Here is a 20746-nt window from a genome sequence, read left to right as displayed (position 1 = left end):
AACAAAATAACTTATGATAATGGTCCAAAAACTAGCACACCCAAATTTATGTTTTAGAAAAATATTAAATGCAAATTTTAAAAAGAGGAAAAAACAAGAGAAACAAAAAAAAATGTAAAATTTTTGTTGAAATTTTTTAGGTTGTAATTGTTTTGCACTAATTTGCTTCAATTTAATAGTATTATGTTTCAGTTTCTAAATATGTTTGGTGACTAAAATATTATTTTAATAAAAATATTCGTTTAATAAATCTGTTTTGTTCAAAATTCATTGCCTATATTCACTGAGAAATGGATACAAATATTAATTTTCAAAATGGGATGAACTCAATGCTGAGCACTGTATTAGTTCATATATATGCCTGTGTGTACATATATATAATTTGTCATTTTTTATTTTGTTACATATTGATATCAACCAAGACTGAAGTCTATGTTGAGGAATTATGCTTTCTGATAACCATGTTTCCTAAAAACACTAAGTTTAAGTCATTTTTGAGTGAACTATCCCTTTAAGCTTGCAACAGTCACAAGCACGAAAAACATTCACAGTCATAACAGGAAAAGAACTGACACCACTGAAATACGATCATTAGCAAGTATGTACACATTTAATCACTGTTAAGTCCAAACTTTACAAATACAGTTGAGTGCGAGTGGATTTAGCTGAGAGTGTAGGATCTTCTGGAGTCCTTTAAATCTGGCTGTGTAAACCACACACAACTTTAAAAAAAAAAACAAAAAAAACAACAACAGTACCATACAGAAGAACATGAAGGTAGTATGTGAACTCGAGAAAATAGTGTTGCACTTACGAAAATAGAGACAAACAAGTTAGACTGGGAGTGCAAGATATAACTCACAACTTTCTCTATCTCTAGTTTCTGGATGTCTCTTTTGTTTTAATGAACGAACCTCCTTAAGCAAACCATTACATAGAAAGCTCACGTTACACGTAACCGAATCATATCTGTGTAACCAAACAAGCAACACTGCAGAAGGCTATTGTGCGGATTATAACGATGGTGTTTATATCGGGTAGTCACAAAACCACAACCATAAGGCTGCAGTGTGAATTCGAGAGACACTAAGCTACACCACCAAAACACTGAAAGACAGAAAAACCACCATTTGTCAAAGGTTACATAGGTCAAATGTTGCACAACTCTGCTACAACATATACCAGATCCGCATTCCTAAGTCTTCTTGTTCTTCCCATAAACAGAGTAAAAGGTAAACATGATACACCACAGTGCCAAAACTGGCTGAATGGCTTGCAAATCATTTAGGTGCTGGAATATTAGTGGGTATGACCGACTGAACACAACATTAACTGCATAATGAAATCTGAAGCAACAAACTAAATTGCATTAGACTGTATATGACGATATTTCTGAGAAAATAGAATGAATGAATGAACCTCAGCAGGACCACACGTGTGCAAAGTCTCAAAAAGCGATCCTACTGCATGACCTTTCTATATCGGTCTCGTATAAAACCAACGTAATAAATAAAATCTTTCAAAATCTACAAACGTTACCTGACGATAAAACAGATTTTTAAAGTGATCGTCCACCTACATTTCTTATAAATGATGTCATCATGAGCTCATCATGATGTCACTTCAAACATGTACACTGTAAAAAGCAATTAGTGGATATTTATGGTCTCATTTTACAATCATGTTCCATTAGTTAATGCACGTTTATGTATTTACTAACATGAATCACCCATGTACAGTACATTTATTACAGTTTATTTATATTTGCTAATGGAAATACAGTTGTTTATTGTAAGTTCATGTTACTTTACAGTTCATTAACTAATGTTAGTAGATATAAATGTGGGTTTTAGTAAGTTCTGAACTAGGATTAATAAATGCTGTACATATTTATTTTATTATTTGTTCCTGTTAATAAATACATTAATGGAACATTATTGTAAAGCGTGACTGACCTTATTTTAAAAAGTGAGCAAACCCATTGCCTTATAATTATTAAGTAAATGTGAATACTAAAAATTAAGCCAACTTAACTAGTTTAAAAGTACAACAGGTTTACCTTCTTTTTAAGTGAAGCCAACTCACTTTAAGTAACCAATCACTGTATGAATGTCTTTAAATGAAACACAAACACCAGTGAGGCTTTGTTTCAAGTCAATGGTGTCCAAAACCACATTAAACCAGAGCAACACAAAATCAAAGTAGCTTTGGAATGACAAAAGGATGAGTAAATGATGTCTGAACTTTCCTTTCTGGGCGAACACTCCACAAAAAAAAGACATTTCTCAGGTGAACGACTTCTAATCTATGAAGAAATGATCCTAAAAGACTTCCGATTTGTAATTTCTGATCATGGAAGCACCCGCACAGTCTCACGGTTTTCAGGACATAAACTAACACTCATCCTTGTGTTTCTTTTGTTCTTGTCGCTTGAATCCAACCTCATCCGTCTTTCTCCCTGAAGTCTCGGAGTCTCCTTCATCCTGCGTTTCGCTGACCCAAGACACTTTGAAGCGTGAATGAGTTGGCGTAGACGTTGTGAGCTCTTTATCATCAGAGTCATCGAAGCTGACCTCCTGAACGGCCTCTTGTTTTTTAAACGAATCCCGTCTCTCGCACAAGTTCAGTTTCCTCATAACCAAACCGCTGGATTCCCTCACTCGCTGACCGGACATGTATAACCCTTGTCTGGCATGATCGCCGACGCACAGGAAACCCGAGGCGATGTCAGGAGATTGAGACTCAAACTCATCGGCTTCACTTTGGGGAAACTCCACGGTGTGTCTTGGAGAAGAAAAAGACCTTTTGTCTCCATATTGAGCACCGGAGAGCCTTTCTGATGACTGAACTCTGTTGAGGAGCGGCGACCGGGGCGATTCTGCGCTGCGGGGACACACAGTTTGTCTCACGATGGTCGGAGGAGACATCATCTTGTTGTGAAAGGAGTGGTGGCCTTTGGGAGGCCCGGTGAGGGAGGATGGAGAACACTGAGGGGAGAGAGGCTGTGAGGAGGGGTTGCAGGCCAGGGGAGACGGAGGAATGCTGTTGCTGGATTTGCAGCGGCCTGCTTTGCTGTAACGCAGGCCGATCTTGGATCCCAAAACGTGAAGGGAACTCGGTCGGCTTTGAGGGATGGGTGAGTTTGGGGAGCTGGAGCAGGGTGAGGAGCTCTGTGGGGAGTTTGAGTCTGTGGAGAGACCGCAACAGTGTTAGCCAATCATTTATGAATATGTTGATAAAAGTTTTTTATTACTATTATTTTGTATTTATTAATAAGTACTAGGGATGCCACAATTCTCTATAAAATATAGAACTGTTCGGTATGACATCCATGGTTCAATACGTGTTTGTGAATTGTGTTTTTTTTCAGTTTTACTTTTGAATAATTTGTGCGTTTTATTTCTCTCCAAATTGACTGTGTGTGCCTGTAAGTCTACCAGCTGAGATGAGAAAACTCCACTCCGTGAGTGAATATTAAATCACTATGCTCTAAAGTTTGGGGGCGCTTGACCATCATTCCACACTTTAACATAGCGAGCGGCGGGGAAGTGATGTAACAGTACGAGAAAGCATCGGTGTCTTTCAAATCCTCCGTGTGGGGACATTTCTGTTACACGTATAGCCTACTCGAAAGGAAACACTTCCAACATGACTGGACATCTGCAGCACCATCACTCCACAATATCACTGTCTGAAGGGAGAATAGCAGAGAAGGTAATAAAGTCCTCCAAACAACAACAATCCCTCGCTGAATCCTTACAGCAAACATCCCCGACTGGTTCCGAAAGTCCCATAAAAATAACAAAAGCAGTGTTAAGTTTAATTAAGATGCTTTATTTATGTTTACTGAAGTGCAAATATGTTTATTTGAAATGGTCAATTTATGTTTGTTAAATTCACATGTATGTTTATTTTCAATTTAAGTGTTACCCAGTTTGTACATAGGCTACCAGCAGCTGTGAGATTTCAGTGTAATTTTTTTTTTATTATACAATACATTAGGAACTAGTGTACTTTTCTTGGCTTTGAAGTAAAATAAAGGAGTATTGCAATAAATCGTTTTTATTTTAACTTACTGTTCCTATTGCCTAAGCATAGAACAACAACAACAAAAAAAGAAACACTTGTGTCAAGCCATCAAAACCGAACCAAAAACAGTGTTAAAAAGACCGAGGTATTTATTAAACCGTAAGCTAACTGTATTGTTGCATCCCTAATATGTACTGCATATGAATGCAAAAATGATTTATATTTTAGTGCTTTAATTCTTCAATAAGTTTGCCAAGTGTTGAAAAAATCTAATTCTGTAATACAAAACTGAATTTTCAGCATCCTTATTACTGTAATAGTCCTGTAGATGAATGGCAATTCAATTTATTTTGTTTAACTGATTAAGATTGAGAAAGCATTAATTAATTAATTAAAAAAAAAAAAAAGACAACCGCTCTATTAATCAATGAGTATCCACAATAAAAACAAGTCTTTTCAAACTGTAGTTTATAGTCAAACTCCTAAAAATAAAATTTCTTTATAAATTTTTTATATTTTTTATAAGTGGTCCAAAATAAAAATGCAATTAAATAAAACAATAAAAAAGTATATTTTAAAAAAGAATAAGATCATGCTACTTTCGATTTAATTTATTTCCTTGAATGAGCCATTTTTCTATGAGGCATAAGTGATAAATTGTGGATCATATAAGACTGTATCTGCTATTGAGAGAAAGAGAGAGTCCTACCACATGACAGGTCTGGAGCTGGGCTTCTGCAGGGGGTGTTGGGGCCAGGAGAGAGGCTCGGTGTTGGAGAGTCAGACAGGCTGTCATTGGGTGAGTGCTGAAAGCCTGCAGAGAAGCTGCGACTGTTCTGAATCCCTGGACTGTGTTTGGGCAGCTTCTTCAAAAGGTTACGCCGTTTGCTAGAGAAAAAATATATTGTAAAGGTTAAGTGTAAATTAGATTTTAGGCTGCAATATGCTGAAAAGTACAAAAAAATACTACAAAATATCTTTCTAACCTGTCTTGACCCTCTTTCCTTTTGCTCTTTTTACTGCGCCGTGCCATCTTCCCCTTTGAGCTGGTCTTTCTTGCAGGCCCAATTTTAATGGACGTGTTCTCAAGAGGAGTCGTCTGAAGAGTTACTTTACTACCACTCTACAAAAAAATAAATAAATAAATGAAGCATATTTTTAAAAAATAAACTTGTATGGGCTGGGTTTTCATTTCAAGTAGTATATAAGAATCTCACCTTCAGCAGAAGCTCTACCACATCGGTGTGCACCAGACCCTGAATACACTCTCCGTTCACATGAGTGATGAGGTCACCAGCCCTCAGTCCGGCCTCGTGAGCAGGGCTGCAGTCTTCAACACTCTGGAGAAATGGGAACATATGAAAGCAGTCAACTCAATAGAAATAAGAATCAGAAAGAGCTTTTACTGCCTGGTATGTTCACACATACAGGGCATTCGTTTTTTTGTGACAGAAGTTTCTACAGTGCAACACAAGGACTAAAGCTATGTTTTCATCCAAAGATGAGAGTTAAATTTATGAGCAAAACAGGAACATCGCATAAAAGACATGCAAATAAAGCAGCGTTTCCATTCAACGAGTCAAAGAGAACAAAATCCTCACTTCTTGATTAACTGGTGCCAAATATCAACAGTAAAAACAGAATTTGCTGTGTTAGGAAAAGCTGTCTGACTTTTTTTCCTTGATTTAATAAATGACTTGCATTTCAGAAGACTATGCCGACATGCAATGAACACGTGGTGGCGTTTGAAGGTGTCAGACGCAGAGCACAGACGCTCTTGACAGTGTTGGAGGTAATTAATAACATACAGTACATTAATACCGAAATGATTAAGGCGTTGTAGAATGACCAAAACAACATTTGAGATGTTTTACAGTGTGCTCAGCCTGCTAGTTTGTCCATTCACTCACATTTTTATCACCACATGATCCCTTATAACAAAATCACATGACCTTTCGCATACTGGAATTTGTTTTGTAAAAGTGTTTTTAATCGCCGTTTATGCACATTTTTTTCTTATCGAATAAAAAGTTTATCCTACGTTTTTATGTGAATTTTTAAAACTTATGTGCATTTTGGAGTTTCCATCCTTTTTATGTGCATATGCAAAATGCGCATAACACTAGGTGGATGGAAAAAAAACACAGATAATAATGAAGAATAAACAATAAGAATACAGAATTTTGACAAATGAAGAGTTCATATGCAAAAAGTGCCTCTAAGTGCCATCTGAAATTTCCATTGAAAATGGACATTTTTCTTAACTTCCTTTGCTTAGGTTGAGATATTTCACGTTAAAGAATAGGAAAAGGACATATTATTTGCCAGAAAAGCGATATTACTGAACATAAACACAGGATGGCTGACAAAAATGCTCATTTTAGAGGAAAATTTTAGACAGCATTTAGGTTTTTGCATCTGAACTCTTCAAATATATGTACAGTATATTACAATATACAATATTGTATGTATAGCTATATTATGTTCAATTAACATGTTAACCACGTGTGTTGTAAAATAAATACAATGTGTATAAATGGTATTTGTTTCTCAATTATCATCATGATCAATTATGATCAATGCAGCCAACCAAGCCATTTACTATAAAAAAAGTTAAAAATAAAAAAAAATTAAAAAAAGAAAACAATAAAGTTTATTAATTATTTAGCCAATCTTATTTTTTAATCCTTACTTTTATTGTACATAATGAAGTTTTAATATATAAAAAGATAATTTTTAACTAATTATGTGTGACACTGTCTATGAATTACCATCATTCAGAGCATATTACAAGTGTGGATATATTCCATAATTGACAGAATGATTTATTACGAGAAAGCATTTAAAGTTTTATTTATTAATTTTTTTTAAAAAGAATTTTAAGACGACAGTTGAGCGTCTTTTTAAAAATGCCACTTTTTACAGAGTAACAAAATAAAAATGGCAAAGCAGCACAGTGAAACAATAAAATCTTTATATTTATGTTATACTTTGTCAACTTTGCTAATGTTAACATTAAGGCCCAATCCCAATTCTATTTTTGTACCTCTACCCCTTCCTTTTGAAACAGTGTGAAGGAGAAGGGTTAAAAAAATTACTCTTAAGAAATGGGACAGCACTACAACACCTGCACATGTCATCATATGTCATCGCAATCTTTTGCTTTATATGAGATTGACGATTGTGACTGCGGTAGTTATTCCAGTTGCCTTATTTTTTGCTATTTGTCTTCAGGAAATCACCGAAGGCATATTTCATGTTTTCATAATGATATAATATGGCAATAAGAGCAAAACTATACAAGGGGTAGGGGTAAGAGGAAAGGCTAAGGGTTAGAACTGGGATTGGGCCAAAGTCAAGAAATATTTAGCAAATTTAGCATTTGTTCAGTCATTCATTTTGCACAAACATCCTTTTCAGCACTTTGAACATGGCTCAAATAGAGGGAAAAATATTACTTTATTTAATTATGAATTAGTTACATGTATAAACATTTTAAATACTCATATCTTGTACCAGTAAAACGTTCAAAATCGCCCAGCTTTACCTTTAATCAAAGTAAAACAAAATTATATCCACTGCATCCAAAATACCTACCCAGACCATGTGGTGCACAGTATAAACATCCGAATCCCCCATGTAGACCCGAATGGCACGAAGGGCAAAGCCGTACTTCCTCCCAGAGCTGTGGATGACCACGGGAGGACGTAGACTGCTTGTGCTGAGTGAGATGTCCCGGTTAGGGGATGAGTCCCGGGATGAAGGGTTGGAGGAGAGGGAATGTGAGGACATAGGGCTTGTCTGGAGCCCACTGGGAATATCATCTATAACCATAGAAAATCATACATAAACAAATGCCTCATAAAATCCCCAGTAACCCTATTTAGTTTCAAATATCTGACACAAAGTTTATTAACGTCAAGTAATGTTTCGCTTTCATCTTCGTCAATAAGCTCTCTGTTCTTCTGAACTGTTCATTGTTCTCTAGACCACCTGCTTTACTTGTTTATTGTTTTAGTCACATGAATTTCAGTTGCCTTCAATGTGATGGCATCACATGATCGTCGACATGAACCCATTACCTGCGGTGACGATGAGGGAAAGGCCGGACACGGATGCAGATTTGGGGACTTTGCATGTAAAGGGTGATCGTGGTTTCTCAAGGGTCTCCTGCTGGAGCCCGAGGCGACGAGGACCCTTGTGATCCCGACGGTTAGTAGGTCTCGTTCCAGTAGAGTTACTGCGCAAACGAATCCGCCTCAGGTTTGAGACGAGACCTTCTAGAAAGAAAGAAATATGTTAAATTAATTTTAAATCAGTGCAATTCATTTATCTCAATGTTTGTTTAAAACAGAGAAGTAACAAAAAGTTGCTACCTTCATCCTCGGGGAAGGCAAAGTGGGGCATGGCCTCAAGACTCTGAGTGCTGTTTAAAATTAGAGGACTAGTCCCCCTCTCTGGCTGAGATGAGCTGGATGATGCTCTCGGCCTCAGACTTGGGCTGCATGAAAAAAAAGAAAGAAATAAACATACAAAAAAGGAATAAATAAAAAACCAAGAAAGTAAAACACGCAAGTAAAGCATTTGGATATATTTCTATTTCTTGTTTAAAATTGTGCTATTTTATTATTATTTTTATACTATAAAAGGATATAATTAGCTTTTTGTTTCAATCAATGAACATCCAAGTAAAAGTGAAGGCATCTTAAATTCACTTTCTAAAGGGATAGTTCACCTAAAAATTAAAATAGTGTCATCATTTCCTCACCCTTCACTTGTTTCAAACCTTTATGAGTTTCTTACTTCTGTTGAACACAAAATATATTTTGAAGAATGCTGGAAACCTGTAACCACTGACTTTCTGATTTTCCTTCTGTGGAAGTCAATGGCTACAGTTTTCCAGCTTTCTTCAAAACAACTAGTAATATTAATAAATGAATAGTAACAAGAAAAAAAAAAACTCAAAGGTTTGAAACCACTTGAGGAAGAGTAAATAGTGTGTAAATTTTCAGTTTTTGGTGAACTATCCCTTTTAATCTTTTTGATTGCAAGATTTAATGTGATCACACAGAAATGTTCTTGTTCCAAAGCACACAGAGAAAAGTGTGAATAACAGATTTTATTTCCAGAACAAATCATGTCAAAAAAAGAGAGAACACAGCGATAGTTAAAAGCATGCATCCACGAGAACAAAATGTTGCTGAATAAAATTTGACCACTTCTGCAAGTGGGAACAGTGTGTATCCTATTCGACATTTAAAAGCAAAAAACAAACAAACATTTAACTGAAAATACACAGTTTTTTTTCTTATAGGAGTCATTGACTACGTTAACATGGACATCAGTAATTTAATTATTTGCCTTAATCTGAATAAGACAATACCATGATTAAGGAGTTTACATGAGTTGTATTTTAAATGTTCCTTTAATTATCCCGTTTTACATGTTATAGCACATAATTTGATTAACGACATTGAGTCATCACGCTATCCATATCTCCTCCGGAGTTTCATGTACTTTCAGGCGTTTCATTTTTAATTTGTCGACTTTAACTGCAGTTCGGCACTTCAGTTTCATTAAGAAACATTTCATGCATGCCCCCCGTGACAAAAGAGATACTGGATGAGAGTGTATGAAATGCTGGAAGAGTGTAGATTTAATGGAACTTGATACCGCACGCTGTATGGGAAAAAAACCTCCACATTTCGCAATGCAGGTGTCTGTGGCCCTTCACTGACTCGGTAGGTGCAGAAAGTAGCATCAAACAGCTGTGTGTATGGACTATCCTGTCGCAAAATGCATCAAAAATCCTGCACAACGGTAATAGTTTGATTGCGGTGTTTAAATGTTTGTACTGCACTTCAATAATGCAACTAAAATATAAATACTCCACATGTCTTCTGTTTAGTTCTATTAAAACTTTGGTCGGATTAAGGTAATCAAAAAATGCTGTTTACATGCTAGACTTATAATTAGAATATTGACTTAATTGTACTAAAATTGGACTATCAGTGTCCATGTAAACATACTCAAAGACTCAATTTAAAATAAAATCAGTTACTTATTATACTTTAAATATTACATATTAAAAATTACTATATATATATATATATATATATATATATATATATATATATATATATATATATATATATATATATATATATATATATATATAAAATACTTATAGTTACTTATTATAATGGTTTTCTTTGCAAGCTCACACAGGCAGTCTATGCATATAGAGCATGTCTACAACATGCCAACTATTCACTGCAGAAATATGTAGTATGCTAGAGCGCCATCTGCTTTTGAATTGGTAATACATATAATGTATGAACCTTCTGGTATTTAAGGCTCATTTTAATTGAGTAAAGTCTCTTAGCAGCCATTTATGACAACTCTTGTCTCTAATCATATCACATATTAAAGTAAATTTTTTACAAATCTAAACTGTTCACTACAGTGTCTGAACACGCTGCATCCCAAACACCATGTGGTAACACTATAATTAAAGGTGTCCTTGGCTACACTTGTTCCATGTTTTTATATTAGTAATTACAATTATTATGCATAATTATGAGAAACCAACCTTAAAACCTAACCCGCGTTCTAACCCTATCCATATAGTAAGCGCATGAAATTACTTAATATTACTCAGTAGTTTAAGGTGCCTATAAAGAAAATGTGGGTATACCTAGGCATAGTCAAATAATTAAAGTACAGTAAAAGGAAATGGCTATACCGTAAGCCTCAAACACAACTAATACCTTGTTACCATGTAAATTCCGTTGTAAAGACCTGGTTTATTCAACAGCACTCCCTCAAGGTTTGCATGTACTTTAGGTCACGTTCATCATCATTCTGGCCTGATAAACAGCCAAATCATTAAGAGATTAACAGCTTGATATTTTGCACACAAGATCGTTAATATGCATGTCCCATGCTGTGTTTTGAAATTATAACAACGATCATTTTTTTCCCTTATTTTTAGGTTCGTATTGAGCTTATCATGCGAGTGGGACTCTTATTTTGAAAATAGGAGATGCAGCAAAATTACTAAAAAGCTTTTGATGAGTTACTGAGCAATGACTTTCACTGCCATGCTTTAGAGCTGAATGAAAAATGCAGGCTATACAGATTATAAATGTATTCAGTGTGACCCCGAAGAGGAATAAGGTATGCCTAATATTTTGTTAGTTTATCGTGTTAATTGTTAAACTTGCTGGATATGTTTGTATTTTGATGTAACAAACACAAGTAGACTGCTGAGTATTAGGTTTAATGCACTTTTAAGCATCATGTCTAATCACTCAGCTCTACCTGCAATTTCTCTGTAGTGAAATAACAACTTCAAAATACAACCTAATACATCTCCTTTAGTCTTTTTTGTTGGGTATAATTATAATTTAGACTATATTTTATTTTAGGTTACTCTGTCTGGTGACTAATATTATATAGTTCACTCACTCCATGCAAAAAAACTATCTCTTAAAGTTAAAAAGATTTAACAGGACATATACTCCATTTGTTAAAATATTTTTTAACAAATAAAGTATTATTTTGCATATTGATTTAGTACACCATGCACTGTGTGTGCACGTGTGTGAGAGAAAGAGAGAGAGAGAGAGAGAGAGAGAGAGAGAGAGGTTGAATAATACTTTAATTTATCAATTGCTTACATTGCCAATTAAAAAACATCTCAGATATATTCAAAAACATACAAAATTTAAAAATTTAACACCAAGAGATCATCATGTACAACACATAGAGCCTCATTAATACACCAGCATTCATGGAACCCAGCTACATTATTTGTTAAGTTGTAATACGCAAATTCAATTTTTATTCTCGCTGTCACCAAATACAGAAACATTACTTCAGGATCAGTTGCCATCAAACCCATACCTTTATTTTTCCTAGTTTTCCATATTGCTAATTTTGCTGTACCTAATAAATAATTCAATAAACATACTTTCCTTCTTTTTATAAACCTATATTTCAATCCACCTATAAATAGTTTATCTGAGAAATCTTCTTCAAACCTCTGAAACCATATTCTAAGTAATTCAAACAAATTACCTAGTCTTTTACATTTTAAAAACAAGTGCTCTAAATCTTCTCCCTCGTCACAAAACCAACACTGCCCACCCACTGCTGTATTTAGGTGTGCCACATGTCTGTTCGTAGCTATGGCTCCATGAATAATCCTCCACTGTAGATCAGCAGTTCGTTTTTCTACAGGGAGTTTATACAAGGTCCTCCACCTGTCTCTTACAAGGAAATCTGGACCCAACAATCCTCTCCATTTTGAAACTTTTTGTCTCCTTAGTGACTTTTGGTGTACTACTTTCACAGTTGCATAGTATAGTGCTTTTTTTGAAGTATTATCTAGATTATGGAGTTGAGGAGTCTCCAAATTTAATATTGAGTCCGTGGTTTCTTCTTGATTCTCATCACAAGTTTGCAAAGAAATGCCAATCCTTGGAAAATCTTTAGTGTCACTCCAGTCTGATAACTTTTCACTTATGATTTTTCCATGAAAGTTTTGTAATGCCGCAGTAATTTCTGTTAAAAATTGTCCCGCAAGTCTTTTTGATTTTAAACCAGTCACTTCCATAATGGTTTCCACAGATTTCCATGTCTTGTTATTCATTAGGTGTCCCAGCTTCACAATCCCCTTCTTTAGCATACATACTTGTACACTTACTGAGGATAAAAGTCTTGTTTGAATCATGCTATTAAAAAACAAAGGTTCTTCAGGAGCCCAGTGTATGAAATTGTCTTTGTCTCTTTCCACCTTTAAAACATTACGCCACACGCAAAACATCTTCTGATAAAAACTTGAAATTGCAGACAAGTCCATATCTTCCAATCTCATTAAAAACAAGTGTTTATCTAGTCCAAGTCCACCTGCCCTTTGTAAAATGGCACATGCTGTGGGTGTCCATAACAACTCTTTGTGATAAAGAAATCTTTTTACTGCTTGTAGCCTAAAAGCTTGAATGCGAGATTTAACATCCACTAGTCCATGACCTCCCTCGCACACTGGTAAAAAAATGACTGATGCCCGGACCCAGTGTTCACCACTCCAAAAAAAATTGACCAGCTTCCTTTGTATTTCACATATAATATCTTCCGGTGGATCCAAAACTATACATCTGTGCCACAGTGTAGAGGCTACCAGATTATTGGCAACTAAAACTCTCCCCCTGTATGACAACTGTGGTAATAGCGGTTCCCATTTAGACAATCGGGCAGATACCTTATCCAGCATACCCTCCCAATTCTTCATTCGATATTTATCACTACCTATAAAAACTCCTAAAACTTTAATCCCATCCTTACCCCATTTCAAACCCCCTGGTAACTTTGGATATCCCACCTCATTCCACTGACCCATAATATACCCCTCACTTTTCTCCCAATTTACTTTGGCTGAAGATGCTTTTTCATAAGTTCTAATATTCTTATTTAAACTTCTAATGTCTTCCTGCCCGGTGATAAATACTGTGATATCGTCTGCATAAGCAGATAAGACCTGTTTTACAATTTCACCTCCATTTTTATATACAACACCATTTAAATCTTTCCTAAGTTTGAGTAAAAGAGGTTCAATCATTAGACTATATAGCTGTCCAGACAATGGGCAGCCTTGTCTGATTCCTCTTCCAATAGGTACTTGAGCACTCAAAGCCCCACCAGCCTTAACCATTATAAATACATTTGAATACAACAGTTTTATATATGATAAAAATTCTTCACCAAACCCAAAGTTTTTTAAAACATTAAAAAGATAGCCATGGTCCACTCTATCGAAAGCTTTTTCTTGATCTAATGATAAAACACCAAGATCCTTACTTGTAAGATGACTAAAATCAACTACATCTCGTAACATAAAAATGTTGTCAATAATTGACCTATCTGGGACACAATATGTTTGATCATTCTCAATCAGGAATTGTAAACAATTCATAATTCTATTTGCTAGACATTTTGACAAAATTTTGTAGTCCAAACATAATAATGACACAGGTCTCCAGTTTTTCAATGAACATAAATCCCCTTTTTTTGGTAACAATGAGAGAACTGCACGTCGACAACTCAAAGGAAGCAACTTTTCTTTAAAACAGCTTAAAAATACTTCATATAAATCCATTCCGATTTCATTCCAAAATTGTCGATAAAATTCAACCGGCAGTCCATCTATTCCCGGAGACCGTCCATTAGACAATTGCTGCATTGCCTCAGTTAGTTCTTTGAAAGTAATATCTCTGTCCAACAACTTTTTTTGTTCATCTGGTAATCTTGGCAAGTTCTCGAGTAGTTCTTCCGCACTTTTAATGTCACATGGTTCTTTACTATATAATGTTCTATAAAAATCAACAGCCATCTTTCGTATTTCCAATGTATCAGAAGTAATAGTCCCATTTTCCCGGCGCAGATGATGTATCTGTTTCTGTTGAGCACTTTTTTTTTCTAAGTTGAAAAAATAAGAACTGGGAGCATCCATGTCTTTAATGGAACAAAATTTTGCTCTTATCATTGCTCCTTTTGCCCGTTCATACAAGAAAGATCCAAGTTCTGCTTTTTTCTTTTTCAAAAAGTCTTTCTGCACATTTCCAGGATTATCCATAAGTTCTTTTTCAAGCTGCACAATGTCTTTTTCCAGTCTTTGTATTGTTGTCTTAATTTGTAAGGAAGAGTTTAAAGTATAGTTCTGGCAAAAAACTCTTATCTGTGCTTTGCCCACCTCCCACCATTGACTAAGGTTTTCAAAAGAATCCTTTTTCATTTTCCATTCATTCCAAAATAATATAAATCTCTCACAAAACAAAACATCTTGTAATAATTTTGTATTAAAATGCCAATAATATACACATCTTGACGTTTTTGTCATATTAAGTTCTAAACCAATCATATGATGATCCGAAAAAGCAGTAGGGGAAATAAAAGCCTTTATAACCCTGTTGTTCCATATTTGTCCCACATAAAAACGATCCAATCTTGCACCATAGACCATATTATCTGTCACTTTAACCCATGTATACTGTCTTTCCTCTTTATTTCTTAATCTCCATATGTCTACTAACCCATTTTTCTTCATTATTCTGGATAGAACTAAACTAGATTGATTATGAGGTTCTTCACCATTTCTATCAACAGTAAAATCTGTTGTACAGTTCCAATCTCCACCTAAAACAATACAAACACCTTCTTCTACTCCTTTTAAAAACTCATTTAATTTAATAAAAAAACTCACCCTTTCCGACCCATTATTTGGGGCATAAACATTAATAAAACCAAACAAAAAGCCTTCAATTTCTATTTTTGTATACAAGATCCTACCTTTTTCAATTTCTTTTACTAATAATATATTAGCATTTAAATTTTTGGAAATTAATATTGCAACTCCTGCACTATTATTTGATCCATGACTCAAAAAAAGTTTTCCACCCCACCACATATCCCATTCTATTTTGTTATCACAATCAGAATGTGTTTCCTGTAAAAAGGCAACATTAATCTTTTTTAATTCTAGAAATTCTGAAATCACTGCCAACTTTTTCCTATCTCTACCCCCATTAATATTTAAGGAGCCTACCCTCAATTGCTCCATAAATAAATGAAAAAAAAGACAGGACAGAAACAGAGCCAGAAACCAAAAAAAGATAGACACCCTGTGCAGCCTATACATTTTTTACTTCTTTAATTTACGAGGTTTTCCTTTGCGCAGTTTTGTTAAATGCTTTCTCAACCGAAATCTCTTCTGCTTACTCAACTCATCAAGGCTTACTGTTTTCTGAAGCAACACAACCGAAGCAATAAATTTATCCACATCTGGGAAAAAATCCTCAACCTCAATCACTTTTCCAAAAGTTTCATCTAGAAAATCATTTATTTCCTGTAATGTATACAATTCTCCCATAACCTGGGGACCAAAATCTGAAATATCTGAACAAGCATCATCATCCATAGTCTCATTGTCATTATTCATTTCAAGACCTTGTGAATTTTCAAGTTGTTGCTCAATTTCTTTTTCTTCAGTCGTTGTCTCTACACCTGCTCCACTACTTTCTGCCACAATCTCTTCATCATCATCATCGTGTCTCGCTATTTCTTCGACTGTATTGTTCTGGTTTATGGAAACCACAGGCCCGTCATCAGTTCTAACACTACCACTGTTGCTATCAGCAACATCACCATCATGCGTTTCATTCACAACTCAGGGTTGTTCCTCCACTACATTTGTGCTAATATCACGGTCTCTGTCAACAGAATGCTGTTCTATATTTTCATCAGCCTGCACTTTATGAGGGCATTTGGCTTTTTTGTGTCCTAAATCTCCGCATTCAAAACACTTTAAACTTCCAGTGCTAGCGTACAGCAAAAAAGATTTCCCTTCATGCCACAGTCTAAATGAAACGTTCAGCTCTGGTTCATTCAGGAACATAAAAACTTGCCGTCTGAATGATAACACATGCTTTAAAGCCTCATTTTTGCATCCAAGAGAAATCATTCTAATTGGACTAGCCAACTTTCCATAACTTGCAAGAGCTCGTTCAATTTCAGCATTCTTTATGAACGGTGGCACGTTTGATATCGTTACACGCGTTGTCGGCGTGACAAGCGGTGAAACAGTGATATAAGCGCCACTTACCTCAACACCCGTGCTTATCAAGTGATTCACCAAGTTTTCTTCTTTCACAAAAATAACGACTGCCTTATTCATGCGGGATGCAGAGCAGATATTTTCATATCCTATTTGCTCTCCGGCTGCCAACAGTACATCCTCCACGGTCACTCCAGGTTCAGCCATACACCTGACACCGTGGCGGAGAGATAGAGACGCCGCGCCCTCCGCAGGTGAGGAGGCCATCTCTTCTCTTCTCCGCCACACCAAAACTACAAACAATAACTTTTTACTTACGTCTTCAATCCACTTTACTTTCGTTTATCACTTTAATAAGAGAAAAAAGAAAGAAAAGGAGGGAAAATCAGACGCCCTCTCACCGTGTTCACCCTCGCACGCACCCGTACACTCCCAGCATGCACCGAGAGAGAGAGAGAGAAAGAGAGAGAGAGAGAGAGAGAGAGAGAGACAGAGAGCACTGAAAGCGAAGTCAGAGCAGAACTCATTAATATACACAACCTTTCCAAATATGGTCAATAAAGACCTGCTGATTCTAGTTGTATATAATAAGGTAATAAATAAAGATATTAGGATTGGGCGATGTTGACTAATTTCGCATCGTACGATGTCTAATGTACAATGTTGCGATGGACAATGGCATCGTCATCGTAGGCAGCGGTGAATTAATTATTTATGAATAACTGATTCATTCATGATGAATTAATTATTTGTAGCCTACCGTTTCAACTACCTGACACGCATGGTCTTTGTTAATTTTTTAGTTGGTTATGGGTAAAACAAAGATAAGTTACACACAAATTACCACCTGTCAATAAAGTTTTTTGACGGGGCATGAATAGGCAGTGAACTGGCATCAAAGCAGTGTACTGACGCTGTGACACATTACCTGAAAGATTCAAAAGACCAAAAAGTTGATATATAGTCAATATTAATTAAATATCACGTTTAACAACTATAGTGAGATGCTATCCAGCGGTACTTCCTTGTCCGACGTGCACTGCTCTCTGGGGTGACTGCTGGAGCTCAGAGTCAGATGTGCACATAGCCTACACTGCCATGCAAGACAGAGTGTTTGTGTGTGTGTGGTTACGTGATGTGTGTTTTCAGTGATATAGTGTGTGATATCGGGCTTTTCATTAATGCAAGGTGAAACGCCAGTGTGGATGGGCATCGTTTTTTGTCTAAAACGCCATTTTCAAACAAAGACGTATTAGTGTGGCCGTGTGTAGGATTGCATTGTGATGTCTATCGGCCATCGGCAATGGCATCATCTATCAAGCCACATATCTACCATGTAGATGTCAGAGAAAAATTTTACTTATTGCAATATGAGAACTTTAAATGAATGGTTACACTGTAACAAGAACTCCCTAAAATGAAGTGTAACCCATTATTTTCTTGATATATGTCATATATATGGATTACAATAGTATTACAACACACTGTGTTTGGACAAGAAATTAAGACGTCTGACGTCAGACAGCAAGCAAAAACAATCCACAGATTTGTGCTCACCTGCCCCTACTGGTATCCTGCTTCCTATCAGCAGGCTGAATCTGTCTGGGGGTTTCAACAGGAGACAGCGCTGAATGAGTGTCCCAGCGGTCCTCCTTCTCCTCACTGCAGCTCCGCTCAGACGATGACAAGCTCAGGTTTGAGGGTGAAGCCAGCTGCTCAGAGCTGCTATACACCTGATTAACATAAAAATATAGACAATATACACACACATATATACACACACACACACACACACACACACACATATATATATAAATATATATATATATATATATATATATATATAAATATATATATATATATATATATATATATATATATATATATATATATATATATATATATATATATATATATTAGGGATGTGCGGAGCAGCCGGTATTTGTATTTGTATTTGTATTTGTATTTGTTAAGGGGGAAAAGTATTTGTATTTGTATTTGTATTCGAGTAAAATTCAAAATGGCGCAAAAATATATATTTTTTCTATTACACTTCTAATTTACATTATAGTGAAAGTATTGTTTAATTATACCCATTATATAAATTATAGACATGCAATATTGGTTGTTGTTTTTGAACATGTGACAAGAAATGTCATTGAAAAGAAAATAACATAGAAGCCATTATCTCACCCATGGTTAAACCAACAACTAATAAAATACTATTGTGAATATTATGAACCCCACCACCACCGTTCTTGTTGAAGGACACTGAATAGACAGAATAAAAACAAATAATATTTAAAAAAAACTGTTCTTCTTCTGAAAGAACTTTGTTCCAATGCACAGAATTCCAAAAACTAAAATTAACTAAATAAATTTAAATAAAACCCTGCCTGGGAGATCTGGCAGAACAAAAGTATTCTATATAATACTAAAAGATACAGCCCTGCTATTGTCATCTGGCAGAATGTGGCTGTGTTGATGGTTTGGTGCTTGTGGAGGATTTAGCAGAACATAGCTGTGCTGATTGAGGGGATTGATGCTTGTGGGGGGTTCACAGACAGTATCAGGAGAGGATGCTTTTAGTGCATGTGATAATACATTACATAGAAGGTTGCGCGGTGGCACAGTGAGTAGCACTGTCGCCTCACAGCAAGAAGGTTGCTGGTTCGAGCCTCGACTGGGTTCTCCCCATGTTGGCGTGGGTTTCCTCCGGGTGCTCCGGTTTCCCCCACAGTCCAAACACATGCAATACAGGTGAATTGGGTAAGCTAAATTGTCCCTATTGTATGTGTGTGAAAGAGAGTGTATGGATGTTTCCTAGTGCTGGGTAGCAGCTGGAAGGGCAGCCACTGCGTAAAACATATGCTGGATAAATTGGTGGTTCATTCCACCGTGGCAAACCCAGATTAATAAAGGGACTAAGCCGAAAAGAAAATGAATGATTATGCATAGAAGATGTTGACAGATGTTTAATATCTCTGATTCTGCTGATTTCACTTTTGTGCACATTATACAGTATCACTTTGTTTTATCTGCAGCACCACTGACTGTAAAATGCTTCCACAAAGAACATGAAGTTTTATTTTTTTTACTGGTGGAGGACTAAGAAATGGCTCAGCAGCAGTCTCACTCTTTTTCATGGTGCCCAAATGTATTTGAGGAGTTTCAAGTTAATAAAAAGTGACGGGAAGCTATGCTAAGGTTAACTAGCCTATAGCATATATCTTGCTGTCTGCAAAAGACAGTAATGTAGACGTACCATATAACTCCCATAAGTGCATACTATTCGACACAACTGCAAAAGCATCGTTTTAACCTTTATAAACGAACGTTAACGTTACTCTGTCAACAGTCTATTGTCTAAATTACCGCGCTAACAGAGCTAAAGTTGCGTAAACAGAGCACCCGATTGCAAACTTCAAAAATGCAGCGTAATGGAAAATCCCGAACAAACTCTGCTACAAGTTTATAAACTGCATCTGGAACCCAATTAAGGTACAAAATAGTGATGCAGAGAAGCATTTTTTTTCGCTCAGCCGAGCCTTCTCTGTCTGCTGCTGTGGAGAAGCGTGTGCCAGAGACCTTTTACCTCCGCCCCGCCCTCTCTCTCTCTCTCTCTCGCTCTCACTCACGCACTGTGGTCTCAGGAGGAAACGCAGCTTTTTGATGTAGTGTTTTTCTTGCTCCCGAATACAAATAATTTTTCAAGTATTTGTTCGAAATAAGTATTCGTAAAAACACGCTATTCGTGCCTTTCCGAATACCGTATTCGGGTTCGGCTCCACCCTTAATATATACATATATATATATAAATATATATATATATATATATATATATATATATATATATATATATATATATATATATATATATATATATATATATATATATATATATATATGACATCACTATAATATGAACATCCTGCACATTTATTCATTTCACCTTGCTGAAGCGATGAGAACAGGACGAGAACTTGATATCCTGATAGGATTCATCATCGTTTGTCTCATCATCCTCGTCTGAGTGGTGGTAACGGTCAGATCGGGCTGGACACGGATGAACAGAGACAGATCAGTTGTATGTTATATCAATGA

The 20746-nt window shown here is 35.9% G+C and overlaps 1 protein-coding gene across 4 annotated transcripts in view; it reads right to left on the bottom strand.

The window, feature by feature from the left end:
- Positions 1–591: 591 nt before the first annotated feature.
- mast3a (microtubule associated serine/threonine kinase 3a) overlaps positions 592–20746 on the bottom strand; it is a 60618-nt gene continuing 40463 nt past the window's right edge. For 2 of the 4 annotated variants that reach the window (XM_087240835.1, XM_087240833.1), the window contains 9 exons: positions 20595–20698; positions 18200–18375; positions 8406–8530; positions 8112–8309; positions 7627–7853; positions 5247–5369; positions 5016–5152; positions 4739–4917; positions 592–3187 (listed from right to left, as the gene is read on the bottom strand). In XM_087240835.1, the coding sequence (XP_087096961.1) occupies positions 2394–3187; positions 4739–4917; positions 5016–5152; positions 5247–5369; positions 7627–7853; positions 8112–8309; positions 8406–8530; positions 18200–18375; positions 20595–20698 (2063 nt within the window). In that variant the 3' untranslated portion in view covers positions 592–2393. The remainder of the gene's footprint in view (positions 3188–4738; positions 4918–5015; positions 5153–5246; positions 5370–7626; positions 7854–8111; positions 8310–8405; positions 8531–18199; positions 18376–20594; positions 20699–20746) is intronic. The other 2 variants (XM_087240836.1, XM_087240834.1) reach the window with 1 other exon arrangement.

Source organism: Danio rerio, chromosome 2 (assembly GCF_052040795.2).
Source record: "Danio rerio strain M-AB ecotype USA chromosome 2, GRCz13ab, whole genome shotgun sequence".
Taxonomy (NCBI): Eukaryota; Metazoa; Chordata; class Actinopteri; order Cypriniformes; family Danionidae; genus Danio; species Danio rerio.
Note: the sequence above shows the minus strand (reverse complement) of the source record. Positions and strands in the feature narration are given on the sequence as shown.